The sequence below is a fragment of the Talaromyces marneffei genome, chromosome 1, assembly GCF_009556855.1.
Source record: "Talaromyces marneffei chromosome 1, complete sequence".
Classification (NCBI taxonomy): Eukaryota; Fungi; Ascomycota; class Eurotiomycetes; order Eurotiales; family Trichocomaceae; genus Talaromyces; species Talaromyces marneffei.
Genome location: NC_072348.1, coordinates 5,392,144 through 5,411,911, shown reverse-complemented (window position 1 = coordinate 5,411,911; position 19,768 = coordinate 5,392,144). Strand labels below are relative to the sequence as shown.

Sequence of the window (19,768 nt, the reverse complement as noted above, 5' to 3'; positions counted from 1 at the left end):
GCAGCAACGGCATAGGAATTACATTCTCGTAAGTTGGAGAACAAGTTCATAATTTGTCCATGTTCTGGACAGGCATGGATGGTTCGCGCAGGTCAACTGTGTAGAATAACGACGCCAGAGGGACCACAAGTGGGCGATCTCAATATCTGGAACGCAAATAATCTGTGAGAACGTATGTGGGCTGCGCGAACTCGCCAAATTCACAGCTCACATGTTTCGGTCGGCGACCGCCTATTGTCCAATCTCCCATATCTACGGCCATTAATGACTATAACAGGTGATTCCTTAGGAGGTGGCCAATTGCATAGAGTTCTGGACATGGAAGGAAATAAAGTCGAAGGGGGAAGGATTTGAAACAACTAACTGGGGAGGCCGAGTCCATGATTTGCTAGGAACACGGTGTGACCCGTATGTGAACTTACTCATGGGCGGAGAGCCCTTTGATTTCCATTGTCACTCAAATTTGACTCGCGCGGTGATTCCATTCGGCTTGACGGAGCTCGATGTCCATGACGTTCTCAATGTATTCCAGGTTACAGGCTTGGACGAGCAAGGAAAGTACTTTATGGAGGCATCGCCCGCGCGACGCGGAGAGTATTTTGAATTCTTTGCGGAAATTGACGTCCTTTGCGCGCTTTCAGCGTGCCCGGGAGGGAGGTAAGTATGAGGTTACTGGGTGAGTGTTTGACATACAAGATGCCGATCTATGCCAGGTGATCTGTCGCAGTGGGGCTGGGAAGGAAAGGAGGGTGGTGATATGGCCGCAACTTGCCGTCATCTAGGTGTAGAAGTTTATAGTCTGTTAAGACCGGAGACTCTGAAAGACTGGAAGCAGCCGGAAAGCACAAATTATACGAGAATGCACGGTCTAAAGATGCCGTCTAGGGATGACCGCAAGGACAGAGGGCATGTTGGTGTATGATCGGCCGAATATCTCCAAAACATTAGTAAGTCAACATTGTAGGTAAAATGGACATCTTGTCGCCAAGGCTGTCAATTGCGCGCATCTTCAGCTGCAAGAACTCGACAGGCATGAGTCAAGGCAACGTTTTACCTGTAGGATGGCTTGCATGTCGGATACTCGGATGGGCTGGGCTGAGCTGAGCTGAGCTGAGCACAGCACCAGAAACACGCCAGCCACGTGATGATCCCGCGACGGGCGCCAAGAAGTGCGTCATCGTGGAGGTCCGCCATGAAAAGAAGTCATCCAATTTGGCAGAGATCACTCCGTTTCTTCTATCTCGACATGTGAGGGCCATATCGTGCAATGTAATGACGAGGCGCTTCTCAGGAGCCTGGCTGGGCACTACCGTATATACTCTCTGTTCAGTAACAGTTCAGTTTGTTGACTCGTAAACCGGACATCAGAAACTGCCAGCCCGAGCTCACTGATAAGATAGCTCAATCCATCGAGTCACAGATGGAGACAAATCGTATGAAACGCAATTTCTTATCTGGTTCCTTTGTGTGGTAGCAACGACGTAGACGACGTAGTACGCACACTTCCAAGGTTCACCCAGTCGTCGCCCTCAAATCAGCGGCGTGATTTGCGGTTGCCTTGTCCCCCTCCCCCTTTCGTTCCCCTTATAAATGGTAAATTACTTGGCTGTGCCGTGACAGCCTTATATCTGCCTTCTTTCTCCTCTTTCCTTTCTCTCCTCTTCTCCTCCCACTCACCATCATTTTACAAACCCCACACCACTGCTCTCTTGACTCATCTTTCGATCTCTTCAACTATTTCATTGCGACATACACATACGCATACACACAACATGACTCTCTACAACGTAAGCCATTTGTTGTTCCAAACATTTGCTAGAGACCAGGCTCACCAAATTCTTGTTAGGTCACCCTCAAGGAGTCTTCTTCTCCAGCCGAGCTTGAAAAGTACTTTCCCCTTCTACCGTTTCATAGTATCGAAGCGACACTCTAATTACAATTTTTCCTACAACAGGGCCAAGGAGAAGGTTCGCTCCGAAGGAGGCACTATCAAGCATGAATACACCTTGATCAAGGGATTCACGTGAGTAGCCACTTATTCTGCTTCAGGTGAACAACACCTTGCATCAATACCGTGTGCTAACTGTCTTATTTCATAGTGTCGAGTACCCCGACGACCACGTGGGCGTCCTCGAGAGCAACGAACACCTCCACGTCGAGCAAGACGGACAGGTCTCTACCCAATAGGTGACAGCGGCCATGTTTATTTATCAAAGGACTGCCTAGAGAAATCAGGCCCGCGAACATTCACCAAACACCCTTCTTATTCCAGTGAAGCTGCCGGATAGAAGGACATGCGTCTGACCAATCTACGTCTTGCACGATTCGAGTCTACTTGCATTGCATTACTGGGTATCGGGAAAGTCACTATTCGAAGACAATGGTTAGATTGGGTGTTCTTGATTCTCTCTTGCCTTTTTCTTTTCGTTGGCGAATAAACAAACCTCCACCCATTTCATGACGATAACGAAAATTCATGCTTTGATTATTCAGATCCTGTATGCATAATAAGAAGTCTGTTCTTCAGTTCGTTCTGCAGCCAGTAACTAGCTACTGCTTCCAGCATAGTAGATCTTATTACAAGTCTCGCGGGCAGGGTTCATTTATCATACGAGAATCGGTTGTATGTAGGACGATTAAATTATCAACATATAAATGCTAGCCGCGATAAGCGTGAAGGCCTGCATTGCATCCATCATGCAACGCAAAATGGCAAGATAGATATACTTACTAAGACTAGCTAAGCTAGAATAGGCCATTGCTCCAATCTACCTCTTCAGATAACATTTCATGTTCTTTTTGAATAATAATGACCATGACTACTGGGATCCATTTGACCGATAGTAGAAAACGGGAATCTGATTGGCCAGGATAAAGGGCGGTCACATGACCATGACGCACAGCGGCGCGGCAACCGACGGGTTTCACCTGCCAGGTTATTCGCGGAGTTCTTAATTCTGACTCCAGACTGGTACCAACATCTGAATCTCAATCTCATCTGATCATTCATTGCCTCGTATTGTTCTTCGTCTCCTCACATATATTATACCGTGATAATGGCAAACTAAAACGTCATGGAAAATAAACTTCCTCGTCTTATAGGGACCCTTCCACGCTCAAGATGCGGATTCGCACGATCCATCAAATTGCGACGTAACTCCACTTGGACATCGACTTCAGAAAGCTGGAGAAAGCCTCCAGCATGGACCAATGTGGCAGAGGATGAGATTGCTAGATTAGCAGCCCTACGGCGTCGGCCATTGACTTTGGCAGACCTTCTCAAGTAAGTCGACCTCCCCAATGACATACGAGGTGACCAAACTGCTGACAATGCATCAGACATGGCCAACCTCCATTGTCCAAACAAGCTCTTCTTGACTCGGCCAATTTCACTCTTTCACTTCTTCCTGCGCGTCTAGCTTATCGCATACAATGTTTAAGAAATCTACCGTTTATCGTGGTCTCCAACCCCCACGTTTCGCAAATATATAACAACTATCTTCATTCGTTATCAACACTACTCCCTTACCAACAACGCCGAATCACCACCCTCGAAGAGGAGAAACAATTCGCTGAAGTGATGGCGGATCTTGTAAATACCCACACCAACACCATACCTGTGTTGGCGAGAGGGTTTCTGGAATGCAGAAAGTACATTAGTGCGGAGGAAGTCACTCGCTTCCTGGACTCACATTTACGAGCCCGAATTGGGACCCGATTAATCGCCGAGCAGCATCTTGCACTTCACTTCGCATCGCAGCCGATTAGCGATGAGAATCCAAACCCGCCACTTTCACAACGAGAACATGGATCTCCGAATTACATTGGGGTCATTGATACTGCTCTAAAACCATCACAGATTGTTCGCTCATGCGAGCATTTTGTGAGCGAGATCTGCGAACTGAAGTACGGAGTTCGTCCGACTGTTGAAATCAACGGAGAGCCCGATGCAAGCTTTGCCTACATCTCTGTACACGTGGAGTATATAATCACGGAGTTACTAAAGAACGCATTCCGAGCAGTCGTTGAGTCTGGGAATGAACGAGAACCTATTGAAGTCACTATAGCAGCTGCCCCAGATATTCCAGGCAATCACCTCAACCATATCAATTACTCACCACATCATGCCCGAGATGGCGATGTGGACATATCCGCCGAAGAAGAGATTCTAGTCGCTAATGAAAACATTCGTCTTACCAACACTTCCTCTCAGAGTATAACAATCCGCATTCGCGACCGTGGCGGAGGCATTCGACCTGAAATCCTTTCTCAGGTCTGGTCATACAGCTTTACGACATTTTCCGAGGCCAATGCGGCCGGTGAATATAACGGCAACATTGACGCGCTGAACACGATTTCAGGCAGTGGTGGAAATACCAGCACAATTGCCGGATTGGGCTACGGCTTGCCGTTGAGTAGGGCTTATGCTGAATATTTTGGAGGAAGTATTGCGATTCAGAGTCTGTGGGGATGGGGAACGGATGTATATTTGACTTTGTCAGGTGTTGGTCGGATAGGGGAGTGAGCGCGATATATACTCTGTACTTCCTCCGTATGAAAGATGCTAGACATGACTATATCTATAGAACTGGAATGAAGCAGTGATGACCTGATTCATAAATTTTTGGAAAGAGCACCGACAATACATAGGCCCTTGCGTTGTTTGAACTAACTGAACTGGGCCCTGGCTATGGTTGCTTGGTGCTGGAATACTGAGAATATGTGATAGAAGAAAGGGGTGGCATCGCAAGATAGAGGGAAAAAGACATGAGTGAAGAAAAGAAAAGAAAAGAAAGCAAGTAAACGAAAAGTAAACCAGCCGATATTCATTTAATTTTGAGGATTATATCATAGGTCCTATCAAGGCGTAACTTGTCCTGATTCAATATCGATATTCGATCTCGTCAAAGCATCACCGCCCATCTATGCTCACATAGTGAACTGACTAGGGCAAGCTTTGGCCATGGACAAGTAACACTCCGGAAGATCAGAGATATCAGGATCAACCTTGACATCGTAACCGGGATACTGGCCGTCGGTTCGAGTATAGCGACAGTTGACCCCCTTTTTCGCTCTATAGGCCGAAAAGTCTCCGAACAGGACCACTTCCAGGGATGGGATACCATTGTGACCAAGAGCCCATACGACAAAGCGATCGATTGCTCGACGTAGACTCATGATTGCGTTCATTTCGTATGCGGACTTGCGGAAATGAAGGACACGCAGGCGCTTTTTCTCGGCAAGCGGGTGGAGGATCCCTACCTATACCAGTATGTGTTGTTAGTATCTGGACGGAAAATAGGTGTTAAGGTAGAAAAAGGGATACTGACCAACATGTCGGTAGGGAAGCAGCAAATTCCGAGAAACTCGAGATTGACATCAGCAAACGGGTTGGCTTTTGGCGAATTAATGCATTCCGAGAGTTTATTCAGAAGCTGATGAACAATATAAACATCACCCCGAGGATCCACGGTAGGACCCAAGCAATCAATTTTGTAGATGAAGTCAGTTTGGTGGTGGACCAGACCTCGGAGGCTGGATCGCCCCCGACAAAGCGACTTCCACATCTTCAGTGCTAGCCCCTCAGAACATTCACCTCCGTCGCAGATAGAGATGGTCTCAATCTTGGAACAGCGGTCGAGTAGGTTGATGATGCAGTCATTAGGATCCCGTCCTGCGTGTAGATATTCCAACTCGAGCTTGCGGAGACTCAGCTGTCCATCTGCCTGGATCATAAGCTTGCAGAGGTCGTCCCAGCCCTTGCACTGACGGAGCGTCAAGGAAGTCATGGACGCCACATCTATAGTCTGGACAAGTCTAGCTGCACAACCCACCAAGGATACCATCTCCAGATGTAGAACACGGAGATTGGGAAACAGGAAACCATCCGTGTTCGGGTGAATTGGGAAGAAATGCTCGCCAAATTCGCTGTACCAGGAACTTGTGAATATAATTGGCACTTCCCTTGGTGTAGAGGATGAGCCAGCCCCGCGGACTGGGAAAAATTGCTTGCCATCCAAGACGCCGCGATAGGGGGCCTCGTCTTCGGCGGGGACAACAGCGAGTTCCAACTCTTTGAGTGTAGCGCACGAGCCTAGCATCATAGCCTCTAGGTACTGGTAGAAATACGAAGCTTTAGGTAGATACTTAAGACCTCGCAGAGATAGGTATTTGAGCTTTCTGAAAGAGCCCAGGTACAAGCTGCTTTGTTGGTCGGGACACTTAGCACTCAACACAAGCTTCAATTCTTCGAGGTCTCGCTGTGTCGTCGCCAAACATCCCCATGGAGCGATCAAAGAATCCGCCATGCATGTGCCCGTAGTCCAACTGGAAGGATCTTGTTAGTATGGTCGAAATCTGAAGGTCGCCTTTTTAGTAGACATGTCACTTACCTGAAGTGTTTTAGGCTGTTGGGCCGCAATTGGCGCAAAAATCTCGCGATCTCATTGCTCATATTTTGGAAAAATTTCCCATACATACGGTTGCGGTGAACGCACCAGTTTAAAGGAGGTGAAGTTCCCTTGACAACAACGCTTTTGACAAACTGGAGACGATCAAGTTCCGGGGAATGCGCCTTGAGTAAACGCGAGAGAGCCGTTGGCTCCGATTTAGGGTATCTATCGGTACGAAGGTTGATCGTCAAGTGGCTCCACCAGATGGGTATGATAACATTGTAAAGCCTAGGGGCAGCGCGTAGCATGGCATAAAGATCTGCTTTGTCTTCGATCTGCAGGTGGAAAGAAAGAGAAATAATCAATTTTTCAATCCACCAATTGTTCACTCTCGAGCAAACAAAGGGAAGCTTACCTGGTGTAGTATACTGATCAGGACCTCCAAAGGCAATTCCAGGAGGCGACATGGCCCCTCTATCAAGTTTTCAGGAAGATCCCACATTTCCAGGTTGGCACCAGGCCTGTCTTCGCGAGGAACTATCGAGACAAGACGCAGGGTTCCATTCAGATTGGCAGGTAAGAGCCAGGTATACGGCTCGTACGGCATGATTGAAGGGTGTGAAGAGAATATAAGGTGTGAGAGAAGGTGAGTAGGATAAAAAGACGAACAGCAAAACATGAGGAGGAAAGGTTGAGAAGAGTGTAGAGGAGGGGAGGAGAAGGATATATCCTCGAGAGCAAGAGAAGAAGAAGAAGAAGAAGAGGCTGGAATACAAACAAACGCCCAGTGTCGAGTGGAGGGTAGAGGTATACCAGGGGGCAGCTCTGAACGAGTTATATTATAGCATCATTTATAAACCTTACACTGCAGTTTCTGTCAGGGTGGCTGCGCAGGTGTGTACAAAATTATAAATGGTTGATAATAGTTTCATGGGTAGAACCGTTGGGATTCATGAGGGTGTATGAACCAACTCGTTCTTCTCTGTAGAGTAGCTAGATATTGAAGGGAATTTCCGGAGAGACTTGATAGTAGTATAACCTCCATCTAAGCTATATCTTGAGTCAAGTATAGATAGCATGGACGCCTTTTGATGGTTGAATTAGATGTGACTTGAGAAATAGATGTGCACTCTTCTTAAAGATAAACACTGTGTAAAGCTAATATAGTAAGCAGAAGTGAGTGAAACTAAGCATACAATACCAAACTCATTCATCCAGACATCTACTAATTTGTATATAAGACGAACAAACAATATTTCAGATAGAAACTGGTCACGTGCTCTGTTGTGCCCTGACCTATTGCCTATCTAGGTAAATGAGTATAACAAGGCACAGCTGAGTAACCAGGAGTCAGAAGCTGTGTGAATCGACTTTCCTAACAGAGTGAATTACAAAGTAACACTCTTACAATACGAAACAAGAGTGTTTGATGCAGCAAGTACCGGGCAAAGACTCTAGTTAGGAAGTAGTCTGACTGTGACAGCCGTACGGTAAGCTATCACCAAGGCGCCGTGGCGGAGATTCTTGGCAGAGCTGGTAGGACTGAGGAGGGTATTCCCGTCGATAGGGCTTCGAACCCTGACAGTGCCATATTGGGATTGCTCCTTGAGCGGTGCGTAGTTGGGAAAGGCCCTCACACAAGGGAAGGCATAAATATCCTTTGCTAGGCGGATAGCTTCTTTTTCTTCTTTCCTTTTCTTCTCCATGTTTGATATTGCCTGTAGACTCGGTGCACCTAGATAGCTCAATCCATGGTTTTGACCACTGTCACACTGACCAGACATCTCAGGACAAGGTGACATGTTGTGCAAGGGCCTGGACTTGAGTAGCAATGTTGAGGCATACTTGTGAAAAGTCTGTGATTGGAAGAGCCCTAAAATATGCTAAAAATATGCTACCACAAACATGGAAACCAAGAGAAGTTACTCAGGCATTGCCGTTTGTCGACTGTGAAAATAGCGAACCACGTCATAATCCCCAGATGATGAAACTCCTTCTGGCTACTTGATTGGGGTTGCATGAAGGATAGTATACAAGACGCAAGGAACACGATTGATTATGTAAATGGAAGAACTTGGATATTTCCTTCGAGAGTAAGAAAATGAAAAATCTGCAACACGCCGCGACGGTCTCAATTTCGTTGATTGCTTCTTCGCTACTTCAATGGATGCGATGAAAAGGTAGTATACACGGTACAAGAGACAAAAACAATTGCGAAAGAGAAAAGTACTCGCGCAATCCCACAAAGAAAAGGCAAAGGCTCCAAATACTCCAGCATGGCAAGATTGTTCCATTCGCTCTTTGTCAAGCTTTTTGTTCGAAAAATAAAATCAAAAGGGGGAAAAAAAGTCCGCTCATTCCATATTCTCCACTACATTAATCGTCGAATAACACGCCTGCATAAAATCATCAATCAAACGATCCAACTCCGCCGTAATAACATCATCAGAAGCACCCTCCATCATAGACTCGGCACTCGGGAACTGGACTTCTGGGAACTGCAAGGTCTGACTTGTAGGACGGCTGAGGTCACGAGAAGACGAAGAAGCAGCTCGTTGACGTTGTTGAGACAGCTCCATTTGAGCAGTCATCGAAGTACCCGCGGTAGCATTGGGGGTAAGCTCAGGGATATCTTCGTGATCTGGACCTGGACCATCTTCTTCAACGATTATATCATCTTCGTGGTCCGGACCGGGGCCTTCGTCGAGGCTGGAAATGCTGAATAGAGAGGGTGCTTTTGATGCCATGCGGTGGTGGGTGCGTTGGGAGTTGTCGGGGCTTCGATCGAAACGGAATGGGTCGTAGTCGCTAATTGTTGATGTAGCTGTTGAAGGGCGGGAGATGGCTGCTACGTCGAGCCCATCAACGCTGAGGTTGTTGTTGACGTGGCCAAGGCTGAGATCTAGGGTGGATTGTTGTGATTGGTGTGAAGAGCGAGACTGATGCGTTTGGACTTGCGCAGGGCGAATGGTATGAGCCGGTGTCTCGTCATACGTGTACAGATTGTCCTTCTCTAGAATGGGCATCTCTTCGTTCGCCGTGTCAGTCATAACAGGGAACTTCCAATCACGAGTCGCCCGCTTCTCTTCAGCAGGAGAAATAAAAGGCTCGGTATCTGCGACGGGTGCTGGCAAGGTTTCTGGCTCATTGTCTTCAGGAACGATCATAGTGGGAAACTTCCAATCCATAGTAGGCGGACGTGGCGCGTTTGGCTGAAAAGTATCAGTTTCGCTCTCAACATCACTGTAGCGATTACGTGATTGCTCGCCATCTGAATTGCGACCAGAGCGTAAACTTGACCGGTTAGCGCGAATTGTATCAGCATCCGCGAGCTGAAACTGCGAGGCAGTTCCAGCAGCATAGTGAGCAGAGTCGAACGAGCCCAAGTTGATATCAATAAATGTCGACGTGACGGACGATCGATCTGTAGTAGTACGAAGTGGCAAGTCGGACGGTGCTTCTTTTTCTTCAATTGGAACGAAATCACTCTTTGTTTCGTACTTGTATGTTGGTTTATGCTCATCGAATAGACCTTCCATCGCTGCCGCACCTCGTTTCACCCGCTCGTCAAAGTTCGCCTTTTCGATTGGCGTCATTTCAGTAATCGTCATATCATCCATAGATGGCTCGGGGTTCTGTGGGAATGAAGGCTCGTTTCCAGCCAGCTCGGCAAGGGAGGCAGAGAGCTGATCCAGATCCAAGACAGAGTAGCGACGCTCAAATCCGTCGGTGGTACTAAAGTTCCAGTCCTCTTCAAACTGTGGATTGTCTGGGAACTCGGCGGCAGCAGCGCCACCGGGATGGAAAAGAGACATGCGTTGGCCGCCACGTTGAGACCACTGATAGTAGTTTCGTACCAATTCGCTCAACGACTTTGTTGGATATTCGGTCTCAGAACCGGCGATGTAAGGGTGTTCGAGAATCGTTGCCATGGTTGGGCGTGTGAGAGGATCTGAATTCAAGCTGAAAGCGACAAGGTTCTTGAGTTCCTGACTATACTGATCGCCTTCGAGTTTAGGTGTGTTGCGTCCTAATGCACGTCCGATTTGCATCCGTTCTCGAAGCCCAGCATTGGGCGGATTTCCAGTTGCGAATTCGTACAGTGTACAGCCGTATGCCCAAACATCAAGTTCGCTACCATATTGATGGGCTTCGCCGCCACGAGTCGAGAACATCTCAGGAGGCATCCAGTGAGGAGTACCAATCCAGGTGGATCGTTTGTCGACTTTAGATTGGAGGATACCAGCAACGCCAAAATCGCAGATTTGTAAGCGCCCTTCTTCGTGAATGAGAATATTTCCGGCTTTTACATCTCGATGGATGATTCCTGCGTCGTGGATTGCGCGGAGACCACTGGCGAGTTCACGGGCAATTGGGATGATGTATTTTTCTTCCAGCTTGTCTTCCGTAGCACGCATCTAGTTAAGTTAGTAAATAGCAACCTCCACAAGATATAATGAAGTACTTGCCAACGTCTTTACACTACCTCCAGGGCAGTACTCGCAGACAACCCACAACTGAGAGTGTATTGAAATAGCCTCAATGAGCATATTGATGTTCCTCGCCCCAGCTTCTTTAGCCTGATTCATAGCCTTGATCTCATGGATAAAATCCTTGATTGATTCGTCCTTCATATCACGATGCATCTTGTAATCCAAAGTATCAATGTCCATGACCTTGATAGCCACCAAATCTCGCGAAGGTAGCTGACGACCTTTGTAGACGCGTCCATATGCGCCTTTTCCAATGAGTTCTTCAAATTCGTAGGGAGGAACTTCAGATTTTGCGCGTCGACACATCTCGTGTACAGCTGCAGCTTGTTCTCTGGCAAGTTTGATTGACTCCAATTTTTGTTTTGTGAGCGTTGCCATGGCAGAGGACGGGTCCAGGAATTGAGATGCTCGTGAGACCTCCATTTTCGCGTGTTCTGATCTTACCGCTCGAGATTTGCGACTATATGCAGATAGGCGATGAGAATCAGTCTTGGGAGGAAGTAACTCGAAGAGAAGTTTTGATGGAGGACGTTCGGTAGGCGAGCCTTTTGGTTGAGTAAGGGTTGGTGTCAATGCTTTGAGAGGATCTTTCTCGTAAATTGACTAAAAGAGTTAGTACGTGATAGAAAGTGAGAGCACTATGACTGATGTTTCAAGGTCATGTGAACAGCCTTTGTTGCTCAAGTGAGGCAAATCAATAGAATTGGTGGGCATTTACCTTGGCAACACACCCTATACTAGAGACCAAGCTACCCTCCTCACTCTTGTCGGTGCCAAGAAGGGAATAATGTTGGGTAGGGAAATAACAATCCTCTAGCAATGGAAATATCCTCTTTGAGAAGACCTCAGAGTCTGGTGCAGAGCTGCCTTTGTTTATATGAAATTGTGAGGTACTCTGATCCTCAAAGACAGGAGGGAATGGAGGGGTGGAAGGTCGTTTCCGGACAAGGTCGTCAAACCAGGGAGATCTAAGATAAGGTTAGCATCCGATTTATAATATTGATACTTGGTAACGACTACATACTGAGGACTGGATGCAGTATCCTGAATTCTTACTCGCAAGGTCGAAGGAGGATCTGGGGAGGGCTCGAGACGCAGGTTTTTATCTTGCTGACTTGAATCTGAACGAGCTATCAAATATTCCTGTGACGGGCGCCGAGAGGGAATCTGGAAAAATGAATCTGGAGAGAATGATACGGGGGTGGTCGGGGACTGCTGATCAAAAGGATCGATAAAAGGGTCGAACAATGGTGAAGGCCGGACAATTGTAAAGAGATCCGACGAATCCTGGCGTACGAGAGAGATCTTTGGGCGTTTCTGATACTTTTTCTTCTGCTTTTTACTGTCATGAAACAAAGAGAGGTTAGTATTGGAGATGCAATTGCATGTTGGAGGCGCACCTCAGAGCTCGAAAAAGTCTCTGTATCCAAGTTGGCCTGCGTTTTCCTGCCTTGGGAGTCAGAAAACGGCTTCTCGAAAGCTTGCCCAGGCAAGGCATGGTGATGAGGACGTTGGAGGAGGAATTGAGGTGAGAGAGTAAGAGGCAATGGAGATATATGAAAGAAGGACGGTGAGGTGCAAGTTTGAAGAAGGGCAGAGAAGGAAGATGAGGGGAGACGAGGAATATTGACTACTTACAGGAATAATATTCGTCAAAGATATTAGGGCTATACCCTTGAATAGAAGATCAAGAAAGACTCTGCCTCGATATTGCGTTGGAAGAGCCACCCTCTTTGAAGCCATAGAGCAAGATCAAGTCATATCTTGAATAGGGGTGGGATAATTTGGATAGACTAAAGCAATGTTAGCAAGTTACACATAGCCCCACTTTTGATCAAGATTCGATATGACCAGAACCGATGATAGCTTCAGATCTATAGTTCTATAAAAAAGCAGGGATGATAGTTGGAGAAGAACCTACAGAACTTCATAGAAAGCAACTCAATAAGCGAGAAGCTGCGCACACACACTCAATCTGCCCTATCTATTAGGGGTACTTGATGGATGAACCCCAATGTGTGAATGTGCTAAGTGAGTAGATCAGAGGAAATAGATTGATAATCTACTTTGCATGTACTGCCACAGATAGATAGTAACAAAAGCAGATTGAATGCTTGAATGTATATCAAAGGAATGAAAGATCTATCCACATGGTTAGTACAAACTGTACAAATTGATTGATAGATAGCTAGTCATGTGACGATGTAGTAAGGGGCAAGGGGTAACAGGGACAACGCCTGAAGTATCTCATTCAAGCGAGTCAATCTCAAGATAGACCATCCAGATCAAGAGGTAGGTAAGTATATGGGAATATGAATTTCAATGTAGATCAAACCCGTGGAAATACAGAAAGAACATCAACAAACCTACCGAGATCTAGACTCCGGGGGAACGAACCTTGAACGAAGGGATGTTACCGTAGGTAAAGTAATCGAACCGGCTAGGTATCCCGACACACAACCAGCGAAGGGGGAGCTACGCAATCAAAGGGTATCGTATAACGAGTAGTCAAAGAGAAAATAACAAGCAACAGTAATAAGGAGATTAGAACAATAGATGGACTGAGGAGTATGGAGCAAGCCAGAGAGAGATGTTCGATTAACCTTTTTCCCGCAGATCTTCCGCCACTTTTCCTGTCTGAGTGGTGGGCTTGGCGTGCTTATGTAACTGCTTCTATACAACTGCTTCTATACAACAATAACACAATCACTTGACCAACGTTAGTTAATTAACTAGTTACCTGGTTAACTATATCTATTTCTGATAGTTTTAATTGATTCAGTGGATATTCTATGTGACGTGAAGACAAGATCAATTTGATAGGCTCTTATATTTGAGATCCAAGGTTCAATGTTGAAGCTTCTGGTCTATTATAGAACTATTGGAGTTATGCTAGGTAAAACATAGTCATGTATCTAGAGAGCCATAAAAGCATCCCTCAACTTAGGATAATTAGGTGTTCCAAGACCCGAAGCCGGGTCCCATCCAGGCACAGCCGAGAATCCGTCAGTTTTACATCCCGAGTTGGTCCCATTCGTAATATCATTGAATGCGTCGGGGTTGGCGTAGAACACCGGGTTCAAGAACCCCACTGGACCGGGCTTACCGGCTGCGATACGCTCATCGATAATACGGTTGATGATGGATGCGACGATGGGGGCAGAGGCGGAGGTACCTCCTTCAATGACGGAGTCGCCATTGATCCAGATGGGGATAGTGTCTCCAACGGCGGAGACGTCGGGGTAACCGCGGCCGGACCTGTTGTAGAGACCGCCGTTTTCGCCGAGGATGGAGCCGTTGTAGGATGGGTAGGGAGGGGGGTAGTTGGCAAGGTAGCTGGAGCAAATAATATGTCAACGGGAGCTAAGTATTTTTTTCGCAAATAAGGAGAGTAACAAACCTGGCAACAGCATCCGCTTGGTAGTCGGGGATGGGGAAGAGGTTGCTGAAGCCACCACCGCTTGCATAAGCAGAGAAATAAGGATGACCAGTTGGGTCGTTGGCAACAACTTCACCGCCACTGACAGAGCCACCAGTGGGGATCTTGGTGGCACCAACGGCGGTAACGTAGGGGCAACTGCAGTAGCCGTTAGAATTTGAAAAACGACATAAACATAGAAGAAGAGTACCTAGCAGGCCAGTCGGGCTTAAAGACGGTAGAGCTATTGCCTAGACAGCCGGAGCCGGAAGCAACACCAGAGTCTCCAGAGGCGAAGAGAACGGAAACTCCACGAAGACCGAGCTTCATGAATCTGTTAAAGTTAGTTTCGACTTTCTATCATGCAGAAATCTGGTAGCCGAACTCATTGCATTGTCGCTCATAATACGACTGAGGAATGTAGTCCTCGGCAGCACCATAAGAGATCGAAATGACATTGGTGGGCTGATAAGTACCGCACATGACTTGGCTCTGGTATCCACCATGGGTGTCGGGATAGACAGGGTCGATGTCAGCGTTGCCACATTCGCCTGCATAGCAAGATGTGCAGTAGGACTTTTAACAAGTTCGTAGTTAGCTTTGAGCGACCAAGAGGAGGAATGAAAGTGAACGTACACCATCAATAGCATCCAGGAAAGTGTTGAACATGCCGTGGCCAAAAGCAGCCCAGTACTGATCGTCGGTCTGGAACAAAGTGATGTTCTGAGGGTAGATGATGGGAAGGGCAAGCGAGAAGTCCAAGTTCGATTCACCAGCGACCATAGAGCCAGTTCCACCATCAATGGGTTCTAGAATGGGGGCTGTTCCATTTGGTATGCCGTAAGAAGGGTACGCAGCCCAGTAAGAGTTCAAATCAGCCTGGCTGTACAGATCACCTCTTTCAAAGATGCCGAGGGAGTTGTTGGATGACGGAGTGATAGTCACGGGAGGAATCTGGTACAGTTGAGCAATGCAATCCGGGGTAATGGCATCAGCACAGTCGTTGGCACTGATCGCCAATTTCGCTTGAATATGAGGTGGAGTGGGAATCCGTAGAGGATCTCTGAGAGCATTGCGCTTCTGGAGGAATGGGAAGCGGATACCAGGAGTGATGTAGTCAATGTGCTCCTTGACATGCTTGGGGACATGGTATCTCTCGGTGCTGACGGCGGTATTGCCAGTTTCTGAATCCTCGTACTGGTAGAAATCTGCGTGCAACAGGTTCTCGAGTTCCTCACCAGTAGCGATAAAGGCCAGCCAACCCTTATTGTCGGAGTGGGTAATGCGGACATCACTAATACCAGAATCGGTGAGCCAGTCCTTGACGATGTTGACAGATTCACCAGAAGGAGCAAAAATTCGAGTCACTTCTTCTTCAGTCCAGAACTTGCCATAGTTTTTGGAATCAGGATGCGAACTAGATAACCCTTGTCAGAATGCCAGAATGTCACGTTATCGCACCGTGGTAGGTTAGCTAACACATCCATCAAGTATTCATGGCTACGGTGAAGGTTATTTTGCTTCAGTCCGACTCTGACGTGAATGTCAGACTCAGACCTGATACGCAGCGGGTTGGTCCAGCGATGATGAAGTCCACCACGCTTTTCGTGGACGGAATGAGTGCTAGGAGCAGGACGAGCTGTAGCAACAGCAGCAAGAGCCGCCACAAGGGCAGTAAGAGACACAATACGAGTCATATTGAATGTACCTCAACTGTTAGCGTTGCAGAGGGGGAAAATGACTGAAACATGGGAGAGGGATTGATGACTCTTATAAGTCTCGTAGTCATGCTTTCATCCCATGCCAAGAGCCAAATTTAGGGCTACCTACTCAGGTCCAACACTAGCTAGCAGTCTAGTAGAATGTACCGGGGTAGGATGTAGTTCTGATATGGGATGATGGGCTCTGTTGGCTCTCATCGATGATTCGCTCTTCTTTGTCCAGCAAACTTGTTTCATGTTGCGGCTACCAGTATTCTTATGAGCACAAACCTCCGAAACCACAATTGCTACTTTCCCAGAAAAGCAAATTATGCACCACTCCATGATCGCACAGACGCTGTCAAACAAGTCGAAAATGTCTCGGAAAGGTGGTCGTAGATGGTCTGATTGTAGACTGTTTCCCTGATAGAGCTAATTCTAGCTCCAATCACCCCCATTGAATTTGAATGGGGCCACTGCGGTTGTTGAGTTACCCCGTTAAACTGTGGTCCACTGCTACTGCGGCTATGGTTGCAATTTTTTGACTAGGATCATATAACCATGAGTCCCTGAAGAGTTGAACTAGGAAGGGATAAGTGATTGGCGGCTTGCTGCCTTAAGTAGCGAACAAGCTGGCGTTTGAATCGCGTCCGGAATAAACACGAAGCATGTCATCCGCAGGTTGGTCCCTAATTAGTGATGACCGAATAGCAGGGTTGTGTCGTTCCTAGGATCCAAGTCGATCTTATTTAGGTAGTCTAGGCTTGAGCGGTACTGCAGAGTCTAGACGATGGATGTGCTGGCTCGGCCGACGACGCAACAGCTTCCACCGACGTACTGTCGATCATTCTACCCTCAGTCAAAACTCAAAAAGAGACGATAATGTCTCAGCACAACAAACAAACAACGAACAAGACAGAGGGTTGAACAAGGTTGACGGACTGGTCAGAAGGTGGGACAGAAGGACTAAGATGACTGACTGGCTTGGCGGATGCAAAAATAGGTTAAGTTGCAACAATCCTTAAGCCGTAGGGAATTATGGATGTTTCCTATACTACGTAAGCTACGCTCTATTTTGATTGAATTGAGAAGAATTCACTAACCTAACTTGCTCTGTAGTAGTAGAGAAGAAATAGTCACGACCGCATTCAACCGCTTGCAACTCTACTACGGTACTACCCTAAGTCCTGGCAATTAACTAATTTCTTACGTACGTAGGTAGACTACAAGCACGGTGTGTATCCAGGTAGATATTGTATGCGTCCTTGCACATAAAGAAATGAAATTTGCCGATAAACAACTTCGGATAGTATCAATCTACCGACAATGTACTCGTCGATTTCACGTCAATGTTGCCGCAAGAATAACATGACTCATCTAGTCTGGACCTGGCGCTATTGTCACAGTTATAGTATGCAGTATGTACATCCACGGATATATTATGCAGTCATCAATTGATATCAAGAGTTTGTCAACGCCTCACAGGCTAAAAGTATGCAGTAAGCTATATATAGATTGTTTCGTCGAACGACTATGAATCGCAAACTATATACCCACCAACAAACGGCTACTCCGCCTTCAGTCCAAACTCCGCCCTCAATGCGTCGCCGAACCTCTTAATAGCTTCCTGCATCTTATCCGCCGGCGCCGCCGCAAACGTTGCGCGGAAGAACATCTTGTCCTCCGGCATGTTCTTATCGGAGCGGAACCAGCTTCCACGCGACAACAATGCGCCGCGGTCAACGGAAGCCAAAAAGATTGCTTCTTCGATTTCGGCATGTGATTTTCCCTGAGCGTAGCCGGGGTGTTGTTTCCAGGGGACCTCGATCCATTGCTATTGATGATTAGACCGGAAACTCGCATTAGAGGATAGATATAGTGAGAACTTACAAACATGCCGGCGGATGGCGGAACCCAGCTGGTGACTTCCTGAGGAAGATATTTCTCACAAGCTTCGAGTAATGCATCGCGACGACGGGTATATTCAAGACGCAAATGCATCAACCAATCCAAATAGCCCGAATGACCCCAAGCTTCGTCGAGAAGCTTGAACAAAGCGAGCTGTGCAAATCCACTAGGGTTTTGGTTTGAAGACTCAAAATGACGGGCGAAGCGTTCGACGACTTGCTCCGAGCCAACGATCCAACCGGTACGAGATCCTGGGGAGAGAACCTTGGAGAACGACTCGAGACGAAGGACACGGCCATCAACATCAAGCTTAAGGAAAGACGGCAGCAAGACTTTCAGAAATTCCTCGCGGGAAGATGGAGGAGGCACATCGGCCTTGTAGGGCTGCATCTGAAGGAAATAGTATGGCTCATCCTCGACAATAAAGACATCATGCTTCTGGCAGACTTTGTAAACATCTGCACGTCGTTGAGCACTTTGGGTTGCACCAGTTGGGTTCTGACCCGACGGGACGGTGTATAGAAGATGTGGCTTTGCGGCGCCACGGGCCTTTTCATCCCAGTTTGTGAGAAGTTCGTCCATATCGTCGGGGAGAAGACCTTGTTCGTCCACTTTGACCGCGGCGATGCGTATTCCGAGGGGAGCGGCGGTTTCCAAAGCACTGGCAAATGCATATTCCTCGGTGAGGATATAGTCGCCTCGTTCGCAAAGGATTCTAAGAGTCGCGTCCCAGGCCATGGTGTTTCCGACGGTCATGCAGCATTGCCAGTCCGAATATGGGGGGTCATGAATAATCTGATCACAGAGTCAATTTGACTATGTTGCCCCCGATAGGAAGAAGAAGAAATACCTCTGTATGTTCGGTAACAAATCGAACCATCTGCGCAAACCCTACTGACTGTCCATAGTTGAGCGCAACCTCCAAATCTGCGCATATCAGCCACCCGTCCCTCATCGTTGATAACTTTCAATCATACCGAACAAGCTCTTCCCTTCCTTGATATCATGCTTTCCCGCCGTTATCGTCGTACCCGAAGTACGCGTCTCCTCCTCCGAAAAGCCCGGCGCCTTGGGCACCTTAATGCTCAACTCCTGAAAAGGAAAACTCTCACTGGACGGCAACCCGCCACCCAATGAAATCATGCCCGGTCGCGACAAATACTTCGCCGCGCCTTTTAGGGAGGATGGTTTGCGCGCTTTCGCCTCAGTAGAGATATAGTGATCCCATCGTTTGGCTTTGGGGCGATTGAAACAGGCGGGGCTCTTGAACATGTCGCTGTTGGAAATTGCGGCGGTGCCCGTGGGCACGCTGCCGGTTTTGCGCCATGCTGCGAGCGCGTTGGGGTCGAGGGGGTTGGGGATTACGACGGCGGTGGTGTCGGTCTCGCCCTGGACGTTGATGTCGACTGCGGAGGGGCTCATTTTGTGTTTTGCTCGACTGCAGTGTGTGTTTTGGGATACAGAGTCGAGTACTGAATTCAAACCGGAGTTATGAGACGAGAGAAATATCAGACGGCATCGAATTGCCGAGATAAACGAGTAACTAACTTAGTTAATAACTTATCAACGACGGCGCATGAGTCACCAATCGGTAGAGGGATCATAGGGCGCGGAGCAGACTCCGTACAGACAGAGAGAGAAGGGAAAAAAAGACGGTGGATCGCCGCTATCGCTGCTTGTCGAGATAAGGGCGTGCTGTATTGACACGGTATTACCCGCGAGCTTGTATGGGGACAGGTGGTATTTGGTTACGGGTCTAACTGTATCGGGGGAACAAGAACCGTAAAATACCGCTAAGATTGTGCATTTCTTCAGGCTGTGATATCATTGGCGATTCTCCTCCACATTTCGACATTT

The 19,768-nt window shown here is 47.4% G+C and overlaps 6 protein-coding genes across 6 annotated transcripts; 2 read left to right on the top strand and 4 right to left on the bottom strand.

Moving 5' to 3' along the window:
• Window positions 1–1,772: 1,772 nt before the first annotated feature.
• Window positions 1,773–2,187, top strand: EYB26_001987 (uncharacterized protein; the record flags this gene model as incomplete). The annotated part of the gene is made up of 4 exons (XM_054261295.1): window positions 1,773–1,787; window positions 1,847–1,887; window positions 1,955–2,023; window positions 2,100–2,187. The coding sequence occupies 4 exons, from the start codon at window positions 1,773–1,775 to the stop codon at window positions 2,185–2,187; spliced, it is 213 nt and encodes a 70-aa protein (XP_054117270.1).
• An 887-nt stretch (window positions 2,188–3,074) lies between these two features.
• Window positions 3,075–4,525, top strand: EYB26_001986 (uncharacterized protein; the record flags this gene model as incomplete). Its single annotated transcript, XM_054261294.1, has 2 exons — window positions 3,075–3,283; window positions 3,340–4,525. 2 exons carry the CDS (start codon window positions 3,075–3,077, stop codon window positions 4,523–4,525), a joined length of 1,395 nt encoding a protein of 464 aa, XP_054117269.1.
• Window positions 4,526–4,929: 404 nt separating this feature from the next.
• Window positions 4,930–6,999, bottom strand: EYB26_001985 (uncharacterized protein; the record flags this gene model as incomplete). The annotated part of the gene is made up of 4 exons (XM_054261293.1): window positions 4,930–5,262; window positions 5,331–6,327; window positions 6,393–6,727; window positions 6,808–6,999. The coding sequence occupies 4 exons, from the start codon at window positions 6,997–6,999 to the stop codon at window positions 4,930–4,932; spliced, it is 1,857 nt and encodes a 618-aa protein (XP_054117268.1).
• A 1,747-nt stretch (window positions 7,000–8,746) lies between these two features.
• On the bottom strand, window positions 8,747–12,383 carry EYB26_001984 (uncharacterized protein; the record flags this gene model as incomplete). The annotated part of the gene is made up of 5 exons (XM_054261292.1): window positions 8,747–10,810; window positions 10,862–11,488; window positions 11,604–11,853; window positions 11,910–12,227; window positions 12,286–12,383. 5 exons carry the CDS (start codon window positions 12,381–12,383, stop codon window positions 8,747–8,749), a joined length of 3,357 nt encoding a protein of 1,118 aa, XP_054117267.1.
• A 1,417-nt stretch (window positions 12,384–13,800) lies between these two features.
• EYB26_001983 (uncharacterized protein) lies at window positions 13,801–16,000 on the bottom strand (the record flags this gene model as incomplete). Its single annotated transcript, XM_054261291.1, has 6 exons — window positions 13,801–14,221; window positions 14,286–14,462; window positions 14,515–14,637; window positions 14,689–14,879; window positions 14,940–15,720; window positions 15,783–16,000. The coding sequence occupies 6 exons, from the start codon at window positions 15,998–16,000 to the stop codon at window positions 13,801–13,803; spliced, it is 1,911 nt and encodes a 636-aa protein (XP_054117266.1).
• A 1,570-nt stretch (window positions 16,001–17,570) lies between these two features.
• EYB26_001982 (uncharacterized protein) lies at window positions 17,571–19,333 on the bottom strand (the record flags this gene model as incomplete). The annotated part of the gene is made up of 4 exons (XM_054261290.1): window positions 17,571–17,837; window positions 17,894–18,706; window positions 18,762–18,838; window positions 18,889–19,333. 4 exons carry the CDS (start codon window positions 19,331–19,333, stop codon window positions 17,571–17,573), a joined length of 1,602 nt encoding a protein of 533 aa, XP_054117265.1.
• Between the last annotated feature and the right edge of the window lie 435 nt (window positions 19,334–19,768).